Raw genomic sequence first — 17,450 nt, 5'->3', positions numbered from 1 at the left:
GCATATGAACAAAGCTTTGGGTCATTAATAACACTATATTGGAAAAGTCAAAATTAATAAGAAGTAGCTCAGGCCAGGCACGGTGGCTCACACCTGTAATCCTAGTACTCTGGGAGGCTGAGGTGGATGGACTGCCTGAGCTCACAAGTTCAAGATCAGCGTGACCAACAGCAAGACCCTATCTCTAAAAAATAGCCAGGCACTTGTAGTCCTACCTACTTGGGAGGCTTAGGCAAGAGATCCCTTGAGCTCAAGAGTTTGAGGTTGCTGTGAGTTGTTGACACCACAGCACTCTACTCAGGGTGACAAAGTGAGACGCTGTCTCAAAAAAAAAAAAAGTTGCTCACCAAATTTTCCCTTTCCTATTTCAATTAAATTTTGCAGGAAAGAATACCTAAGGTTCTCTTTCAGGGAATATGGAAACAGTGAAACAGAAATCAGACACTTTGAGACTCCTAAACTACAAAACTAATATGAAACTTATGGTGTACTTTTTCACTAAAAATATTTACATATTTAAATACACAAAGAATACAATGAACATGCAACTATTATTCACAGTGAACTGTTGGACAATGTTCATTTCCCTACGGAACTTTGTTAAATGGCCTAGACCAAAAAAAAAAAAAAAAGTATGAAAAAAAGGAAAAGAAAAAATAAAATGGCATTTTTTTAGAAAGAAACAAAATTGAGGCTAGTCCTGACGGTGTGCACCTGTCATTCTAGCTACTCTGAAGACTGAGGAATTGCTTGAGCCCCGGAGTTTAAGGCTACAGTGAGCTATGACTGTACCTGGGAGACAGAATAAGATCCTGCCTCAAAAAATAAATAAATAAATAAATAAAAACTGATTGATTAATTAATTAAAAATGATGAAAAGAAACAAAGTTGCTTTTAATTTTTTTTTTTGTAGAGACAGAGTCTCACTTTACTGCCCTCGGTAGAGTACCGTGGCATCACACGGCTCACAGCAACTTCCAGCTCTTGGGTTATGTGATTCTCTTGCCTCAGCCTCCAGAGCAGCTGAGACTACAGGCACCCGCCACAATGCCCGGCTATTTTTTTTGTTGCAGTTTGGCCGGGGCTGGGTTTGAACCCACCACCCTCGATATATGGGGCCGGCGCCCTACTCACTGAGCCACAGGCGCCGCCCTTAATTTTTAAACTTCAAAAAATTCAAGCAAAGGCTCAGTGCCTGTAGCACAATGGTTACAGCACCAGTGACATATACCAAGGGTGGCAGGTTCAAACTTGGCCCCAGCCAACTAAACAACTACAACAAAAAAATAGCCGGGTGTTGTGGTGGGTGCCTGTAGTCCCAGCTACTTGGGAGGGTGAAGCAAGAGAATCACTTAAGCCCAAGAGTTTGAGGTTGCTGTGAGCTGTGAGCTGCCACAGCTGTGGTGCCATGGCCCTCTACTAAGGGTGACATAATGAAACTGTCTCAAAAAAAAAAATTCCAACGAAACTAAAAAACCACTGTCTTATTTTACTTACCTGTCTTCTGTAAAGTTGCTGGGTGAACTAAGTTAGATGGAAATGCTGACCCTCTTACTGGTTGATCTTTATGAGGATCAAGGAAATCTCCCCAAGTTGGCTGAAGCTATAAAAGATTTTATTTTAAAACATATAAATAAAGTGTAGAATTTTAGAAGCAACTTTTCAAGGCTAGAAGAAAAATATAAATAATACTTTACCACAGTAGCACTTAATGGAGATCCTGCTGGGGTATTTGTATATGTACTAGTTAGTGATAGCTCAAGGTCCATGTTTGGGGGATCCCCCAGGGGTGGAAGAGAAGAGAGACTATGGGACATGTCCATATCAGCCATGGAGAAGAAAACTTCTTCTTCTAGAGAGAATTAAACTTTGTCACTTGTATTATAATCCCATCAATTAAAGTCCTAACGTGAAATAGTGTATGTTAATGTAATCATCTTCCTTCAGAGTATATGAGATATAGCGAAACCCCAAATTTCATGCTACTTCCAATGGAGTAATTTCTTTCAATGCAAGATATTAATGGCACAGTAAAAACTCAAATTAACAAAGAATTGAGGCCGGGCGTGGTGGCTCACGCCTGTAGTTCCAGCACTGTGGGAGGCCAAGGCCGATAGATTGCCTGAGCTCGGAGGTTCAAGACCAGTATGAGCAGAAGTGAGCCAGAGGGAAACCTCGTCTCTACTAACATCAAAACCAGCCCAGGTTGTAGTGGGCATCTGTAATCCCAGCTACTGGGGAGGCAAAGGGAAAGAGAATCGCCAAAGGAAGAACAGTAAAAAAAAAAAGAAAGAAAAAAGAAAATACTTCAAACGAAGAATGAACAAGCAAGCTGAAATTAAAAATTAAAAAAAAAAAAGAATTAAGCTATCCTACTAATAAATATGCTTTGTTTTGCAAATACATGACATGCATTATTACATGGTATATTTTTGGATGTCTTATCACAGTTTGGGAGTTAAAAACCAGACTTTAGAGATGCTGGCACTATGATCATGGCAGAGGGGATGGCTGTGCTGAGGAGGAACAGGCCGGGTACCAAAGCGCAGGATTTCTATAATTGGCCTGATGAATCATTTGATGAAATGGACAGTACACTAGCTATTCAGCAGTATATTCAACAGAACATAAGAGCAAATTGCTCCAATACTGACAAAATTCTTGAACCACCTGAAGGCCAAGATGAAGGTGTATGGAAGTATGAACATTTGAAGCAGTTCTACCTTGAGCTAAATGGACTTGCTGTTGAACTTCAGAGTGAATACCATCCAGATAATTGTATTCAAATGACAGCAACTGAACAATGAATTTTTCTTTGTGCAGCTCAGAAAACTCCAAAAGAGTGTCCTGCTATAGACTATACTAGACACACACTTGATGGCGCTGCATATCTTCTCAATAGCAGTAAGTATTTTCCCAGCAGTTTCTTAAACTGCAACCACAGGGGATGGCTCAACAGAATTGTCCGGCAAGGCTAACAAGACCAAGAGAGGCGTCATCTTTGAAACCACCAATCAGTTAAACAATAATAACCTGACACAACAAGGGATACTGGCACCTGTATTCTGCTTAAAGGCATGAGGACAATCTTTGAGACACTGTCCACTGCCCTCATTTTCCAGCAAATGAATAAACTGTTTCCTTTTCCTCAAAAAAAAAAAAAAAGAAAGAAAGAAAAGAAAAACAGACTTTAAAGTAGTATAAATATATTGCAATCCCTAGTTTCATATGGATACAGTCATTTTTTTTTAAAACAAACAAAAAAGAGGGTGGCGCCTGCAGCTCAAAGGAGTAGGGTGTCGGCCCCATATACCAGGGGTAGCAGGTTCAAACCCGGCCCCAGCCAAAAACTGCTCAAAAAAAGAGCCAAATACATTATTTAGAATTCTATTCATGTTTTAGTTCCTTCTTTCTGGAGACTGTTTTACACTCATCCAAAGGTAGTTCGTTATGGCCAAAATTTCTTACAAATCCTCTAATTTTTATTCGGTTCAACATTCTATACTTAAATTTATTCTTATTATTTATGGTATCAGTGCTTACAAATTCTGAAACACTTATTTTCTATAAAATTCATATTTTTAAATTGACTTTTATTAGAATAAATCATTTACAAAACAAAACTATCCAATCAAAAAATATATACTACAGCACCTGTTTACTAGTATGCCACTATGATGCTGTGGTTTGATCAATTTATAAACTAAAGCTTTCTTACAGTATGAGTCTTTCGCTCTTTCAATTCTAAACTTCTTTTCACAGCAGCCAAAATTAAGTTTAACTTTTTCTATGACAGTAACATATGACCCTGATATCAACTGTGTAAGCTGCTTACCACGACTAGAAGGTGTACGGGCCGTATCTGTCTCATAAAAGCTTTGTTCTGAAGATACACCCACAGAGAGAGAATCTTTTCTCAAATAATACCGGTTTAATTCCATCTGAATTCGATACTCATCTTCCTGCTGCATGGGTCGATTTTTCCTATCTTTATTAACTAACCCTATTTTGCTAGAATTTTCTACAAAAGAAAAGCAAAAGAGTAAATTAAATTTGAAGTTCCTTAAGCATTTTTCCCAAAACCCATTTATCTAATACCAATAGCAACTTAACGCCAGTGCAAAGCACTGTTGTTTGAGTCAGAGATTAAAGCTGACTTTAATGGCTTTAAACAAACACCCAGGAATCAAAATCTTATCTCTGAGAGATGCAAGTCATTAAAAATATGTTTAAATGTGTTCAAAATTATATTTTCTCAGTTGTGTGAAGTACTATTCCTAAACTCAGAAGTAAGTCTGAACAATTTTGAAAAGGTTAAGAATGTGACACAGGGCCTGGTGTGGTGGCTCCTGCCTGTAATCCCAGCACTGTGGAAAGCCTAGGCGGGTAAATCGCCTGACCTCACAAGTTCAAGACCAGCCTGAGCCAGAGCAAGACCTTGGCTCTAAAAATAGCCAGACGTTGTGGCGGCTCCTGTAGTCCCAGATACCTGGGAGACTAAGGCAAGAGAATAGCTTGAGCCCAAGAGTTTAAGGTTGCTGTGAACTGTGATGCCATGGCACTCTACCAAGGGCAACAAAATAAGACTATCTTCCAAAAAAAAAAAGAAAGAAAGAAAAGAATGTGACACAAATAATCTGAATACAAACTTCTCACATAGTAACACAATTCAAAAGACCCAGTCAAATTTAACTATTCTGGATTTGTATTTATATCTTTAGTTTCACATTCAAAAATAACAGTCTTTCCTGTAAGCACACTACATATTTTAATTTAAAACTTTTTAAATATTAAAAATTATAAACAACAGTTATACTTGCCTGGTCCAGCAATAGCTGCCAACATATCCAAAAGCAAGTGTACCTGTCTTGGTGACAGGAATAGATGAATAGAGTCTATCTGTCCATCAACATCCAACTTAAAAAGAAAAAAACTATTTAGGATGAATATTCTTTATAACCTCACCACCATAAATATCATAGTATTTTAATGCACTGAGATGATTACTAATTCATTAGTCTTTGATTCTTTCACCTAAGAGTCTTTCCACTAATTCACACAATCTAAATGAAAAGACTTAAAGATTATCAAACTGTTGTCCTAAGGGGGGAAAATCCACTCGGAATTTCATGTTTGCAATCCAATGTCACACTTTTTGTCTTTTTAAGCTTTCTAAATATTCGAGATATTTGAGGAAGGTTTAAGACAGTCTCCAGGAAAGAAAATAACGGTAGCAATAGTACAGTAGTCACTGACTTTCAAAAGACTAAGCCAAGAGCCAATAAAGATGGCTTTTATGAGTCTACCATGGATCACAGTAAAGGATGTGAGGACCTACTCTACCAACAGTGTGCCTCTCCCAGAGATTACTGAGTTCTACAAAGCCTGCTCTGTTCTGGGGATGGGAGTGGAAGCCACAGCAGAGATTTGGATGGAAGACCATACTTATGTAGACATCCCTTCTCTTTTCCAACTTTGCCCGTTTTTCCTCCTAGAAATAAAAGCTCCATCCCAATCTCTTCCTGATTCCTATATACTCTAAGAAAAGGAATTTCACTACTCTCTATACTACGTCCTGAAAAGGTGAATATCCCTGCCTTACTTTTCATTTATCTTCTCTTATTTCTAATATGCTACCTATTACTGACTCCTGTTAACACTGTGCCATTTGCAATTGAAAAATAATGTGATTAATAAAGCACATTTATATTTGGGAAACAGTTTCTTCCTAAGGAGAAAAACAAACTCCTTCTGATTTAAAAACAAAAAATTAGATAAATTACATAGAGATTTGGTGGGAAATTTCCATGATCTACGAGTATAATGCATTCTCTGATATTAAATAATCATTATCATCACTTTTGTTTTTGTTCTGGGCTTCCATGCTAAGTGCTTTTATATACAGAGAGTGCCAAAAAAACATACATACATTCTGAGATAGGAAAAAACTGTATTAGAAGTATAATACTCAAGATATACCAATAAAAAAGATGGAAACAAGTCACATTTGACTTCTGCAATTACAAGAGGTACTCAAAGAGGTCACCATCAGTGTCCAGACACTTCTGATACGGTGAACTACTGCTTCAAACAATGTTGACCACAGTGTCCGCTTGTAAAGCTGCACATGCTGTTTCAGTTTCTTCCCAAAATAGTACCAGTGTAGAGGTTTTTCTACAGTATACCACATCCTTTAAGGTCCCCCAAAGGTAGAAGTCAAGGGGTAATAAGTCAGAAGAATGTGGGGAAAACTCAACCACACCTCTTCATCCTCTCCGTTGTTCTGGCAAATTCTAATGGAGGAAAGCTCTCTCTCATGTCTCAGTCCATGTAATAATCTGGGGATGAAAACTTTCCATTTTGCTGGGTTTTTTCTTTTTTTTTGCAGTTCTGGCCACCTCTGGCATATGGGGCCAGCGCCCTACTCCTCTGAGCCACAGGCGCCACCCTTCCATTTTGCTGTTTTAAGAATGCATCGTGGCTGGTCCAACTGCAGTGGTGTTTACAACTAATTGATCATAACCAATTACAGATTTCTTTGTTCCTTCTCCACTCCCACAGCTTCGCTTGACTAGCCTCAAAAAAAAAAAAAAAGAATGCATTGTACACTTGTTTTACTAACTCCTGTCTCACGAGCACATTGTTTGGTAGACTTCTGTGGCAAGCAAGTGAACCATTCCAACACCATAGCAGAAGAAGGACTTACTGCTATGCAAAGCCTCCTGAATCTTCGCGTATACACATCACACACAGCACCGTGAAATCTCAAACTTATTAAGAATGTGTGCAATTGCTAGGCATGTTAGAGGTTCTGTTGCGTACTCATGCCTCCGTTGCCATCAGACCTTCGCAATCTTCTGAAATTTCAAATATGATTTCAAAACAGTCTTGTGCTCCTCCAACAACTAAGCTTTTGTCATTTTGACTGTCTAGCTGTAGAACGGTGATGCTAGCATTCTTTTAATACCATCTTTTGAGTTAGTTATACTACACATTGCTACCATAATTAAATTCAACCTCGCAAAGAAATACACAGATAACATCTCTTACGTGTATACATTTTTTTGGCACACCCCCGCCCCCTATCTATTTCCTCTAATTCTTATTACTGTTCCTAGTTTACAAATACAGAAACACTCACAAAGATTAAGTGACTTACACCTAGCCATGTAACAGATCCAGAGCCGGGTTTTAAATGACCAGGATAAAAATCCCTCACTCTATCCATAGGGTGGCATCCCTGTTCTGACCTCAGATTGCTTGTTTTGTGGGCTCCTTACTGACTACTGACGTTCCAGGCCATGAAGCAGCAAGTAATTAAGGCTGGGAGGAGTGGAAAAAATGTGTTTCTGAGTATATGCCAAACTATTGTTTTCTTAATTTTTTATTATTGAAATCACAAGCTCTGACCTTCATTAAAATATGCAATCAAGTGTCATTTCTAATTTATAGAAACTAAAATTTTCATAGAAATATATATTTCATTATTTATACATTCTGAGTTTGGCATACGAAGACCAAAGTACATATTAATTTGTTTTGGAAATATACGTAACAACTAAAAAACTTTCAACTCAATATAATGTGGTAACTGAAACAAATATCTCTAAATTCAGTACAAGCAGTCTCCTATTTTCATATAATCCCAAAAACATATGCTAAAATTGAATACATGAAACACCAGACTTACACATTACTCAAAGAAGTACTATTCTAAGTAGAAAAATATCTTAACATCTTTCTTAACATTTTGAACCCACAGTTGATATACTTAAGTCTAATGAACTTCAGAAAGAGAATAAAGGCCAGGCTCAATGGTTCACGCCTGTAATCCTAGCACTCTGGGAGGGCAAGGCAAATGGATTGCTTCAGCTCACGAGTTCAAGACCAGCCTGAGCAAAAGCAAGACCCCTCGTCTCTATGAAAAATAGAAAAACTGAGGCAAGAAGCCCAAGAGTTGGAGGTTGCTGTGAGCTATGACACCAGGGCACTCTACCCAGGGCAACAGCTTGAGACTCTGTCTCAAAAAAAAAAAAAAAAAAGAAAAGAAAAGAGACTAAAGATGTGCCACTTTAAGCACCTCTAATTTACACAATGTTTGTGTATACTGTATTAATGTTATAAATCTGTTTCTCAATCTTAGTATCCAGAACTTTTGTTTTTCCATTTAGCATCATTTACATTAGATAAGAACAAAATGTATTCAAATTATTACACAAAAATTATTGTATAGGCAAGGATGGTAGTATCTCCAAATATTAAATACTAGTTGCCAAAAATGTAATCATGCAGTATTTCCAGATGCTTGTCATCTAATATACTAACTCTAAAAGTAACATAGTTTATACATTTATTCAAATGTATACATAATGTTTTACTGTAAAAGGCATTTACACAAATCTGTATATCATGTGCAAAAGTTTGAGTTCACATTGATCAAAACAAACAAACACCTTCAAAGGTCAACTTCTTCCTTTCCAAATTTATTTTTCTTTAAACTTCTTAAGTTTATGATAATGAAAGAGATTATTTTTAAAATTCCTAGCTCTCTGAAATGACACCATCCCTAATATAAAAAGGAGTATTTTGTTTCTGAACAGTTAGGCCAGGGGAGAGCAAGTTTAAAAGACTGCTCTTTATAAAATCTGAGTTGTAGTAGGGCAAAGGCAGTCCTTACATAGATTTTGTGACTTAAGAACAGAGGCACAACTGAGTAAAAATGCTAACTCTGAGTGGATTAAAAAAATATGTATACCATGGAATACTACTCAGCCATAAAAAAGGATAAATTAATGACTTTTGCAGCAATTTGGATGGAACTGGAGGCCCTGATTCTAAATGAAAAACTCAAGAATGAAAAAACAAACACCATATGTACTCTCTAATAAATTCCAACTAACAGAGGGGTTCACAAGTTCACAGAGAAAAGTAAGTCATTAGAAATCAACAGTGACTTACTTTTCCCCAGGGAGGGGAAAGGAAAAAACTTACCTAACAGGTACAATGAACACTATTCAAGTGATGGGCACTCTTATAGCCCTGACTCAAAGTACTATAAAAACTATCCATGTAAGAAAACATTTCTACTCCCTCAGAAGTTTGGGGAAAAAAAAATCTAACTCTGACACAGCAGGTACTCTAGTTACAGGAAAATCTACAGTAATCACCATACATGATTAAAAAATACTTGTACTTTTATTTTTGTTTTTGCTGTAAAAAACAAAACAAACACTGACCTTAGCTCCAGGAAGTACTTCATTTTGTTTCAACGTGAGACTCAACTCCAACCTACCAATTAACGCTCCAATCTGCACTGGGTCAGAGGGTGCAATCTCTGGTAAATTTCTGGTTAGTTGTGGGTGTGGCTCATAAATAATTTTGGGATTCCAGCTAGGTGACAGCTTTGGCTCAGTTTCCTACAATAATGCAATAAATTTTTTAAAAAATTTAAAATACTTTAGTATAAATAAATTAAAAAAATATAAATGTCAACTTAAGAACCAAATATTTGACATGCAAACTCATATTTTACGTATTTTGTTGCAATGGATAAAGTTAATGAAAGCAAATCATGAAAAAGGACTTTAAAAGGCACTATATCTATTTAAATTATATTGATAAGAAAACCTAATAAACCTGATATGAGTTTTAAAAACCTGATTTGTAAAATAACATAAAAGAGGCTTGGCACCTGTAGCTCAGTGTTTAGGGCACCAGCCACACACACCAGGGCTGGTGGGTTTAAACCCAGAGCAGGCCTGCTAAACAACAATGACAACTACAACAACAACAAAAAGATAGCCACGCATAGTGGTGGGCGCCAGTAGTCTCAGCTACTTGGGAAGTCGATGCAAGAAAATCACTTAAACCCCAGAGTTTGAGACTGCTGTGAGCTATGACGCCATAGCATTCTACCGAGGGCAACATAATAAGATTGTCTCAAAAAAAAAAAGAAAGAAAGAAAGAGTATAGAAGATAAATTATGGAATGAGCGATTTATAAAAGAACTCTGCTTTTGGAAAGGAGTAATAAAGTCCCTTAATTATTATAAAGCTTTTTCAAGATATGATTTGTGAATAAAGTTTCAAAAATATGTTCACTATGGAAGGTAAATACATATAAACATTTTCTTCTGTTTTTATCCTAAAATACGGTATGTTAATACAGGCTGAACATGCTGAACCCAAAATACTCCAAAATCTAAAACTCTTGAGTGCCAACATGACAGACATCTCAAGTGGAAAATTCCACATCTGACCTCAGGAGATGGGTAGCAGTCAAAATGCAATCAAAACTTTATTTCATGCACAAAATTATTTAAAATATTATATAAAATTACTTTCAGGCTATACGTATAAAGTATATATTAAACAGAAATAAATTTTGTGTTTTGACTTAGGTACAATGCCTATTATGTCTACAAAAATTCTAAACTCTGGTCCCAAGCATTTCAGATAAGAGATACTCGTTTTCACCCAAAACACAGTATCCAGTGTTTCTCTATCAAATTAATACATAGCACAATGGTAGAAGATGCATTAATTATGTGTTTTTTAAATCTCTAAAACACATATCCCCTTTACTGAATATTTTTGCTAACCCCGAAAGACTTAAAGATTCATTAACACGGGGCAGTGCCTGTGACTCAAAGGAGTAAGGCGCTGGCCCCATATGCCGGAGGTGGCGGGTTCAAACCCAGCCCCGGCCAAAAACTGCAAAAAAAGAAAAAAAAAAGATTCATTAACACATATAGCCTAGCAAAATTTAATAGCCCTCATTTAATCTTTTTAAAATCCATGATTATGTTTTGGGGGGGTTTCGTTTTATTTTCTCACCACTGGTGCAGTTGAACACACTGGAGAAGATTTTGCTGATGCAGAAAACTCATCCCAGAAAAGAGACACTCCAGAGAGCTGAAGTAACTTGTGAGCAAAAGCTGTGGGCTGATGTACATTAATTCCTGAGGATTCATCAGCAGCTTCATCACAATATACAGTTCTGAAATTACAAACAAAAAGAGCATTTACATAAAGCTTCTAGAAAAATTGGTGTTCAATAAGAAATGCACCCAGATTTTTTAAGTTACAGGGATTTTTCAAGTGCTAGCATGTCTTAGAATATCCCTATAATGTGGTCAGCATCATGGTGCTTTACTACAATTAAGTGGTCTCATGAAGAGACCTTAACCTCAAGAAAAATACCTTTATAAAGCTTAAATTTGGGGAAAAAAAATTAATAACTTCCTAAAGTTAGCTTCAAGGAAAACAATCCTTTAACTTAGTACAATAAGAGTACATTTGTCTCCAGGTCACAAGCCCAACATAAATGACATTTCTTTAATTCTTATGTGTAACTAATCTTAAATTTAAACAAAATATAGAATGTGGTCTCGGACACAGATCTACAGATAAAAGAATGTGGTAGCCGGGTGCAGGGGCTCATGCCTGTAATCTTAGCATTCTAGGAGGCCAAAGTGGATGGATCTCTCTTGTGCTCAGGAGTTCTAGACCAGCTTGAGCAAGAGTAAAACCCCGTCTCTAATAAAAATAGAAAAATTAGCCTGGTGTGGTGGTGGATGCCTATCAGCCCAGCTATTCAGAAGGCTGAGGCAGGAGGCTCACTTGAACCCATAAATTTGAGGTTGCTGTGAACTAGGCTGGTACATTCTCTAGCCTGGGTCACAGAGTGAGACTAACAAAACAATGGAATGGAATGGAACTGAACTGAAATTAAAATTAAAGAAGAATCATAGAAAACTCATTTTAAAAAAGGAAAAAAGGGCTTGGCACCTATAGCTCAGCGGCTAGGGCACCAGCCACATACACTGGAGTTGACGGGGTTTGAATCCAGCCTGGGCCTGCCAAACAGCAATGACAACTACAACAAAAAAATAGCCAGGCATTGTGGCGGTGCCTATAGTCCCAGCTACTTGGGAGGCTGAGGCAAGAGAACTGCTTAAGCCCATGAGTTTGAGGTTGCTGTGAGCTGTGACATCACAGCACTCTACTGAGGGTGACAAAGTGAAACTCTGTCTCAAAAAAAAAAAAGGGAAAAAGAAAAATAATGTGGTTCTAAACGCATGACATTTTAGATACTTTTAAAATATATTGTTTAAGGTAATACACTCTAATTCAAAGATCTGTTAATAATAACTATTTCACTAATAGTTTGAAAGATGGAAACCACAACATGTCTGCTTAAAATTCCATAAAGGCCCCCAAAGTGTCTCAAGTGCTCACTCAGTGTACATAATTCATCCTACTCATTTCTGTTGGCAGAAAGCATTTCTGTTGGCACATAGCATTAACATACACATGAACAGTTGCTACCTCAAGTCAACACCCAGGTGCGTATGCATGTAAATTTTATCCCTGTTATAGACCTATTTATAAGGGCTCCAGGTAGGCAAACAAAGAAAATTAAAAGCAATATGTTACCTTTTAAGTAAATCATTATTGTATATATTGACTTTAAAATAAGCCTCTAAAAATCCTCCCAAGAAATAGTGGCCTTGGCAGCGCCCATAGCTCAGTGGGTAGGGCACCGGACACATACACTATACACTGAGGCTAGCAAGTTTCAACCTGGCCCCAGCCAGCTAAAATAACAATGACAACTGCAACAACAACAACAACAACAACAACAAAAAAATAGTGGCAGGCACCTGTATTCCCACCTACTTGGGAGGCTGAGGCAAGAGAATCACTTAAGCCCAAGAGTTTGAGGTTGCTATGAGCTGTGACGCCATAGCGCTCTACCCAGGGCAATAGCTTGAGACTGTCTCAAAAAAAAAAAGAAATAGTGGCCTTGTAGGGGTGCAGGGGTAGGGAACCTGCAGCTTCAATCTTGAACCTGCACTTCAAGATTGTTCAAGAGTGGCATCATAGCAACCTCAAACTCTCAGACTTAAGCAATTCTCTTGCCTCAGGCTCCCAAGTATCTACCACAACAAGGCCCCTACCACAACAAGATTGTTATTTTTTAAATAACAAGCACCAAAGGAGGCAAGAAAAGCTTCACCAGTTCTCTACCACACACCTTTTTTTTTTTTTTTTTTGTATTGTTGAGGATTTCATTGAGGGTACAATAAGCCAGGTTACACTGAAGGCCCCACCCCCGCAGTTTGTCTTTTATTTATTTATTTATTTAATTATTATTATTTTTTTTTTTTGTAGAGACAGAGTCTTACTGTACTGCCCCTCAGGTAGAGTGCCATGACGTCACACGGCTCACAGCAACCTTTAACTCTTGGGCTTACGCAATTCTCTTGCCTCAGCCTCCTGAGCAGCTGGGACTACAGGCACCTGCCACAACGCCCGGCTATATTTATTTATTTTATTTTATTTTGAGACAGAGTCTCACTTTTTTGCCCTCCGTAGAGAGCTGTGATGCCTTAGCATCAAAGCCCACAGCAACCTCAAACTCTTGGCTGTAAGTGATTCTCTTGCCTTAGCCTCCCAAGTAGCTGGGAGTACAGGCACCCACCACAAGGCCTGGATATTTTTGTTTTGTTTTGTTTTGTTTTTTTAATTGTTGGGGATTCATGGAGGGTACAATACGCCAGGTTACACTGATTGCATTTGTTAGGTAAAGTCCCTCTTGCAATTATGTCTTGCACCCGGAAGGTATACCACACCCCTTTTAATAATAGGATTTGTTATGTAAAATTTGGATACAAAAGGCCACACTTAAGGAATAGGAAAGACACTTGTTTCCTTAAGGCCAGGGATACTTCATCCCTGCAAGGGAGGCAAGTCAGAGCAAAGCAAAAGTCTTTCACATTAATGGAACTTGCCTAAATACTGGATCATTCTCACGTGAAAAAAATGAAAACTCTCCCACAGGTGTGCTTTATATTTAGCAGCCAAATACATATTATTTTAATTTGACAGTAACCAAAATAGAATTACTTGCTTTGAATTCATTATAGGATAATATATAACTATACCCCAATTGTACTTTAAGTTTTTAATAATCGGATTAGAATATAACTTGGAGAGTAGAACTTTACTCTAAAATTATACAGTATTTTAAATTAACATCATCACCTCTAATCTCCAAATGCACCCCAAAATTTAATCTGAGAGTTACAACAGAGTCATTTGTTTTCAGATATAAGAATTCTTACCTTTCTATTCGAATTTCAAGTGCAGTTCCAGTTTTGGAATTTTCTGGCACATGTTCAATTCTCAAAACAGTGTCTATAAAAGTGACTTTTACTCTTCTTAGTACTACAGTAAACAAATAATTGTCAATGTAAGCGATCATATGTATAATAAATAAAACTAAATAAAAACTTCATTGAAAGGCATAAATATTAGTTTGGTAAGAACTTACAAAACAAAGAAGCTGAATTTCTTTCCTTTCAAATCTCTAAATCCCAAAATTGTAATAAATATTTCGCCTTACTAAGCATTTACCCATGTTACATCTCAACACACACCTGGGACTATCACTATCTTTTGGATTATAATCCTTGTATTAAAAGTACAAAAGAAACAGCAAACAAACTTAAAATAATATTTTAAATAACCTCAATTCTGAAGTTCTTAAATTAGAACAGTAATTCTTTTAAAAAGCACTCCAATGATACGCCTTATACAAGGTTCATTAAATAAAGGCACAGAATTACCAAATAAAGTTGAAATTTTCAAAAATGCTTAAAAATGCCAACCTGTTTCAATGGTTTCTGCAAATTTCTCAAGTCCTTCAAAAGGCTGGGATGCTTCTCCTTGTTCATCTGTGAGTTTCTGGCTAAGACATTCTTTTGCCAGTTGCATGCTGCTAGTCATAAAACTTGACCAGTACATGGGCTCAGAACCAGTTGCTGCAGAAAATATAAATTAATACTAATTTTCTGAGAGTTACAATAACACTTTCTTTTTCTTTTTTTTTTTTTTTTTTTGGAGACAGAGTCTCAAGCTGTCACCCTGAGTAGAGGGCCGTGGCGTCACAGCTCACAGCAACCTCACACTCTTGGGCTTAAGTGATTCTCTTGCCTCAGCCTCCCAAGTAGCTGGGACTTCAGGCACCCGCCACAACTCCCAGCTATTTTTGGTTATAGTTGTCGTTGTTTGGCGGGCCCAGGCTGGTTTGGAACCCGCCAGCTCCAGTGAGCTACAGGTTCTACCAACACTATTTCTTTTTTTAAAAACCCATTTCAAATAGCTTCTTTTTTTTTCCTTTTTGGAGACAGAGGCTCACTTTGTTGCCCAAGCTAGAGTGCCATGGCATCAGCCTAGCTCACAGAAACCTCGAAATTCCTGGACTCAAGTGATCCTCCTGCCTCAGCCTACCAAGTAGCTGAAACCACAGGTGCCTGCCACACATCTCTATTTTTAATAGAGATGGGGTTTCCCTTTTGCTCAGCCTGGTCTCCAACTCCTGAGCGCAAGGGATCCTCCCATCTTGGCCTCCCAGAGTACTAGCATTACACGCTTGAGCCACCATGCCCAGCCTCAGAGATCAATTCTTAATTCCCTACGAGAATTTTAATATCATGGTGTTACCACCCAGGCAAACGAAGTTCTTAAAATTACTTTTTTTTTTTTTTAGACATTGTCTGACTTTGTCACCCTTGGGAGAGTGCCATGGAGTCACAGCTCACAGCATTTTCAAACTCTTGGGCTCAAGCAATTCTCTTGTCTCAGCCTTCCCAGGAGTTGGGAATCCGGGCTGCCAACCACAATGCCTGGCTATTTTTAGAGATGGGGGTTTCACCCTTGCTCAGGCAATCCACCTGCCTCAGCCTCCCAGAGTGTTAGGATTACAGGCATGAGCATCTGCGCCTGACCCTTTAAAATTTCTCTTGAGATTTAAAAATTACCTTATAATTGAGAAGGAAAAAAAAGAAACAAACACAGAAAGAAGTCCAGAGACACTGTTCTCATTACATGTTATATTTTTACCAAATATTAATTCATGTATTTATTCAACAACTATTTAGTGGGAATCCTAAGATTAACAAATTTTTTCTGTAAAGGATCAGATAGTAAATAATTTAGACTTTGCAGGTCATATGATATGTATCACAGCTACCCAACTCTCACACACTAATGCAAAAGCAGCCATTAAAAGTAAATAAGTATGGCTACATTCCAAAAAACTTTTATTTACAGAAACAGGTGTTAGGTCAGGCCCAATTCTGCCTGCAGGCCATAGTCTGCTAACCCTGCTGTAGGGGAGAGAAAAATAATTATGAATTCTTCCCTCGGAGAACTTACAATATAGTGAAGAAAATAAGATATGATTAAGAAGAATTAGTAGACAACTACTGAGCTTTCTTACCATGGTGAAAGCTAAGGGGTTAATCTTCTACACTGAGGCATTTTAGATGATCAGGGCTATGGAAATCAGTATAAATGTAGGTAAAATAAAAGAGCATCACTGGAGAAGAAAACACAAACTGTCAAAAATCATTTCCAGATTTTCCCACATGAGAAAATTCTACTACACCTCCTTACATTATTCAAAACAAACTGACAGAGATTACTAGAATTACTGCCTTCTGAAATGGAATTTAAAAGCCCTTCTAGGCAGCACCCATAGTTCAGTGGGTAGGGTGCCGGCCACATACACCAAGGCTGGTAGGTTTGAACCCAGCCCAGACCAGCTAAAACACAATGGCAACGGCAAAAAAAAAAAAAAAAAAAGCCCTTCTAATGAAACATTTTAAAAGTAAGGGAAAAATATTTAAAAGTGTGACTCATTGTCTACTCATAATGGTTAAAATATAGGATATTCTTATAAATTTAATACCAGATTGTTAAAGGGGATTTCCATGCCATGCATACATTACCAATTATCAAAATATAGGTCACTATAATTCTACTAAGCATAAATTAAACTTTAGTTTGGTCAGCACTTGGGGTTATAATTCTGTCATTTCACACTAACTACCTTTCACTTCTTAAATGTATCAATTCTATTTTTTTTTCTATTTTTTTTATTATTAAATCATAGCTGTGTACATTAATGCAATCATGGGGCACCATACACTGGTTTCATAGACCGTTTGACACATTTTCATCACACTGGTTAACATAGCCTTCCTGGCATTTTCTTAGTTATTGTGTTAAGACATTTATATTCTACATTTACCAAATTTCACAGGCACCCTTGTAAGATGCATCGCAGGTGTAATCCCACCAATCACCCTCCCTCCGCCCCCCTCCCTCCCCTCCCTAGATGTATCAATTCTATTATCTTTTCTATATTTTTAAGTATGTATTCTACTACACAGAAGAGCATTCCTTCTCCTTGTCTCTCTCATATACTTACTTATTTGTATCAGTATGTACTTAGGTTTAGTATTTAGTGCATTATAATCCATTATTGTCATTATTCTTTTTAATACTCAGGTTGTCCCAGATTTGGCCAGTGGAAGTCCCTTAAAGCCCAATCCTGTAAATTTTAACATTTTTCATCAATCCACAAATACTCTTCCTTGC

The 17,450-nt window shown here is 37.4% G+C and overlaps 1 protein-coding gene across 3 annotated transcripts in view; it reads right to left on the bottom strand.

Moving 5' to 3' along the window:
* The window catches only part of ATG2B (autophagy related 2B), a 94,822-nt gene that overhangs the window by 61,952 nt on the left and 15,420 nt on the right, over positions 1-17,450 (bottom strand). For 2 of the 3 annotated variants that reach the window (XR_008382480.1, XM_053602598.1), the window contains exons 3-10: positions 14,675-14,827; positions 14,129-14,231; positions 10,836-10,998; positions 9,237-9,416; positions 4,821-4,917; positions 3,836-4,021; positions 1,698-1,852; positions 1,498-1,603 (exon numbers count right to left, since the gene is read on the bottom strand). Coding sequence is in view for 2 of the 3 variants with exons in the window: in XM_053602598.1 (XP_053458573.1) it covers positions 1,498-1,603; positions 1,698-1,852; positions 3,836-4,021; positions 4,821-4,917; positions 9,237-9,416; positions 10,836-10,998; positions 14,129-14,231; positions 14,675-14,827 (1,143 nt within the window). In the remaining variant the exon portion in view is untranslated. The remainder of the gene's footprint in view (positions 1-1,497; positions 1,604-1,697; positions 1,853-3,835; positions 4,022-4,820; positions 4,918-9,236; positions 9,417-10,835; positions 10,999-14,128; positions 14,232-14,674; positions 14,828-17,450) is intronic. The other variant, XM_053602599.1, reaches the window with a different exon arrangement.

The sequence above is a fragment of the Nycticebus coucang genome, chromosome 9, assembly GCF_027406575.1.
Source record: "Nycticebus coucang isolate mNycCou1 chromosome 9, mNycCou1.pri, whole genome shotgun sequence".
Lineage (NCBI taxonomy): Eukaryota > Metazoa > Chordata > Mammalia > Primates > Lorisidae > Nycticebus > Nycticebus coucang.
This window is presented reverse-complemented; position numbering and strand designations above follow the sequence as displayed.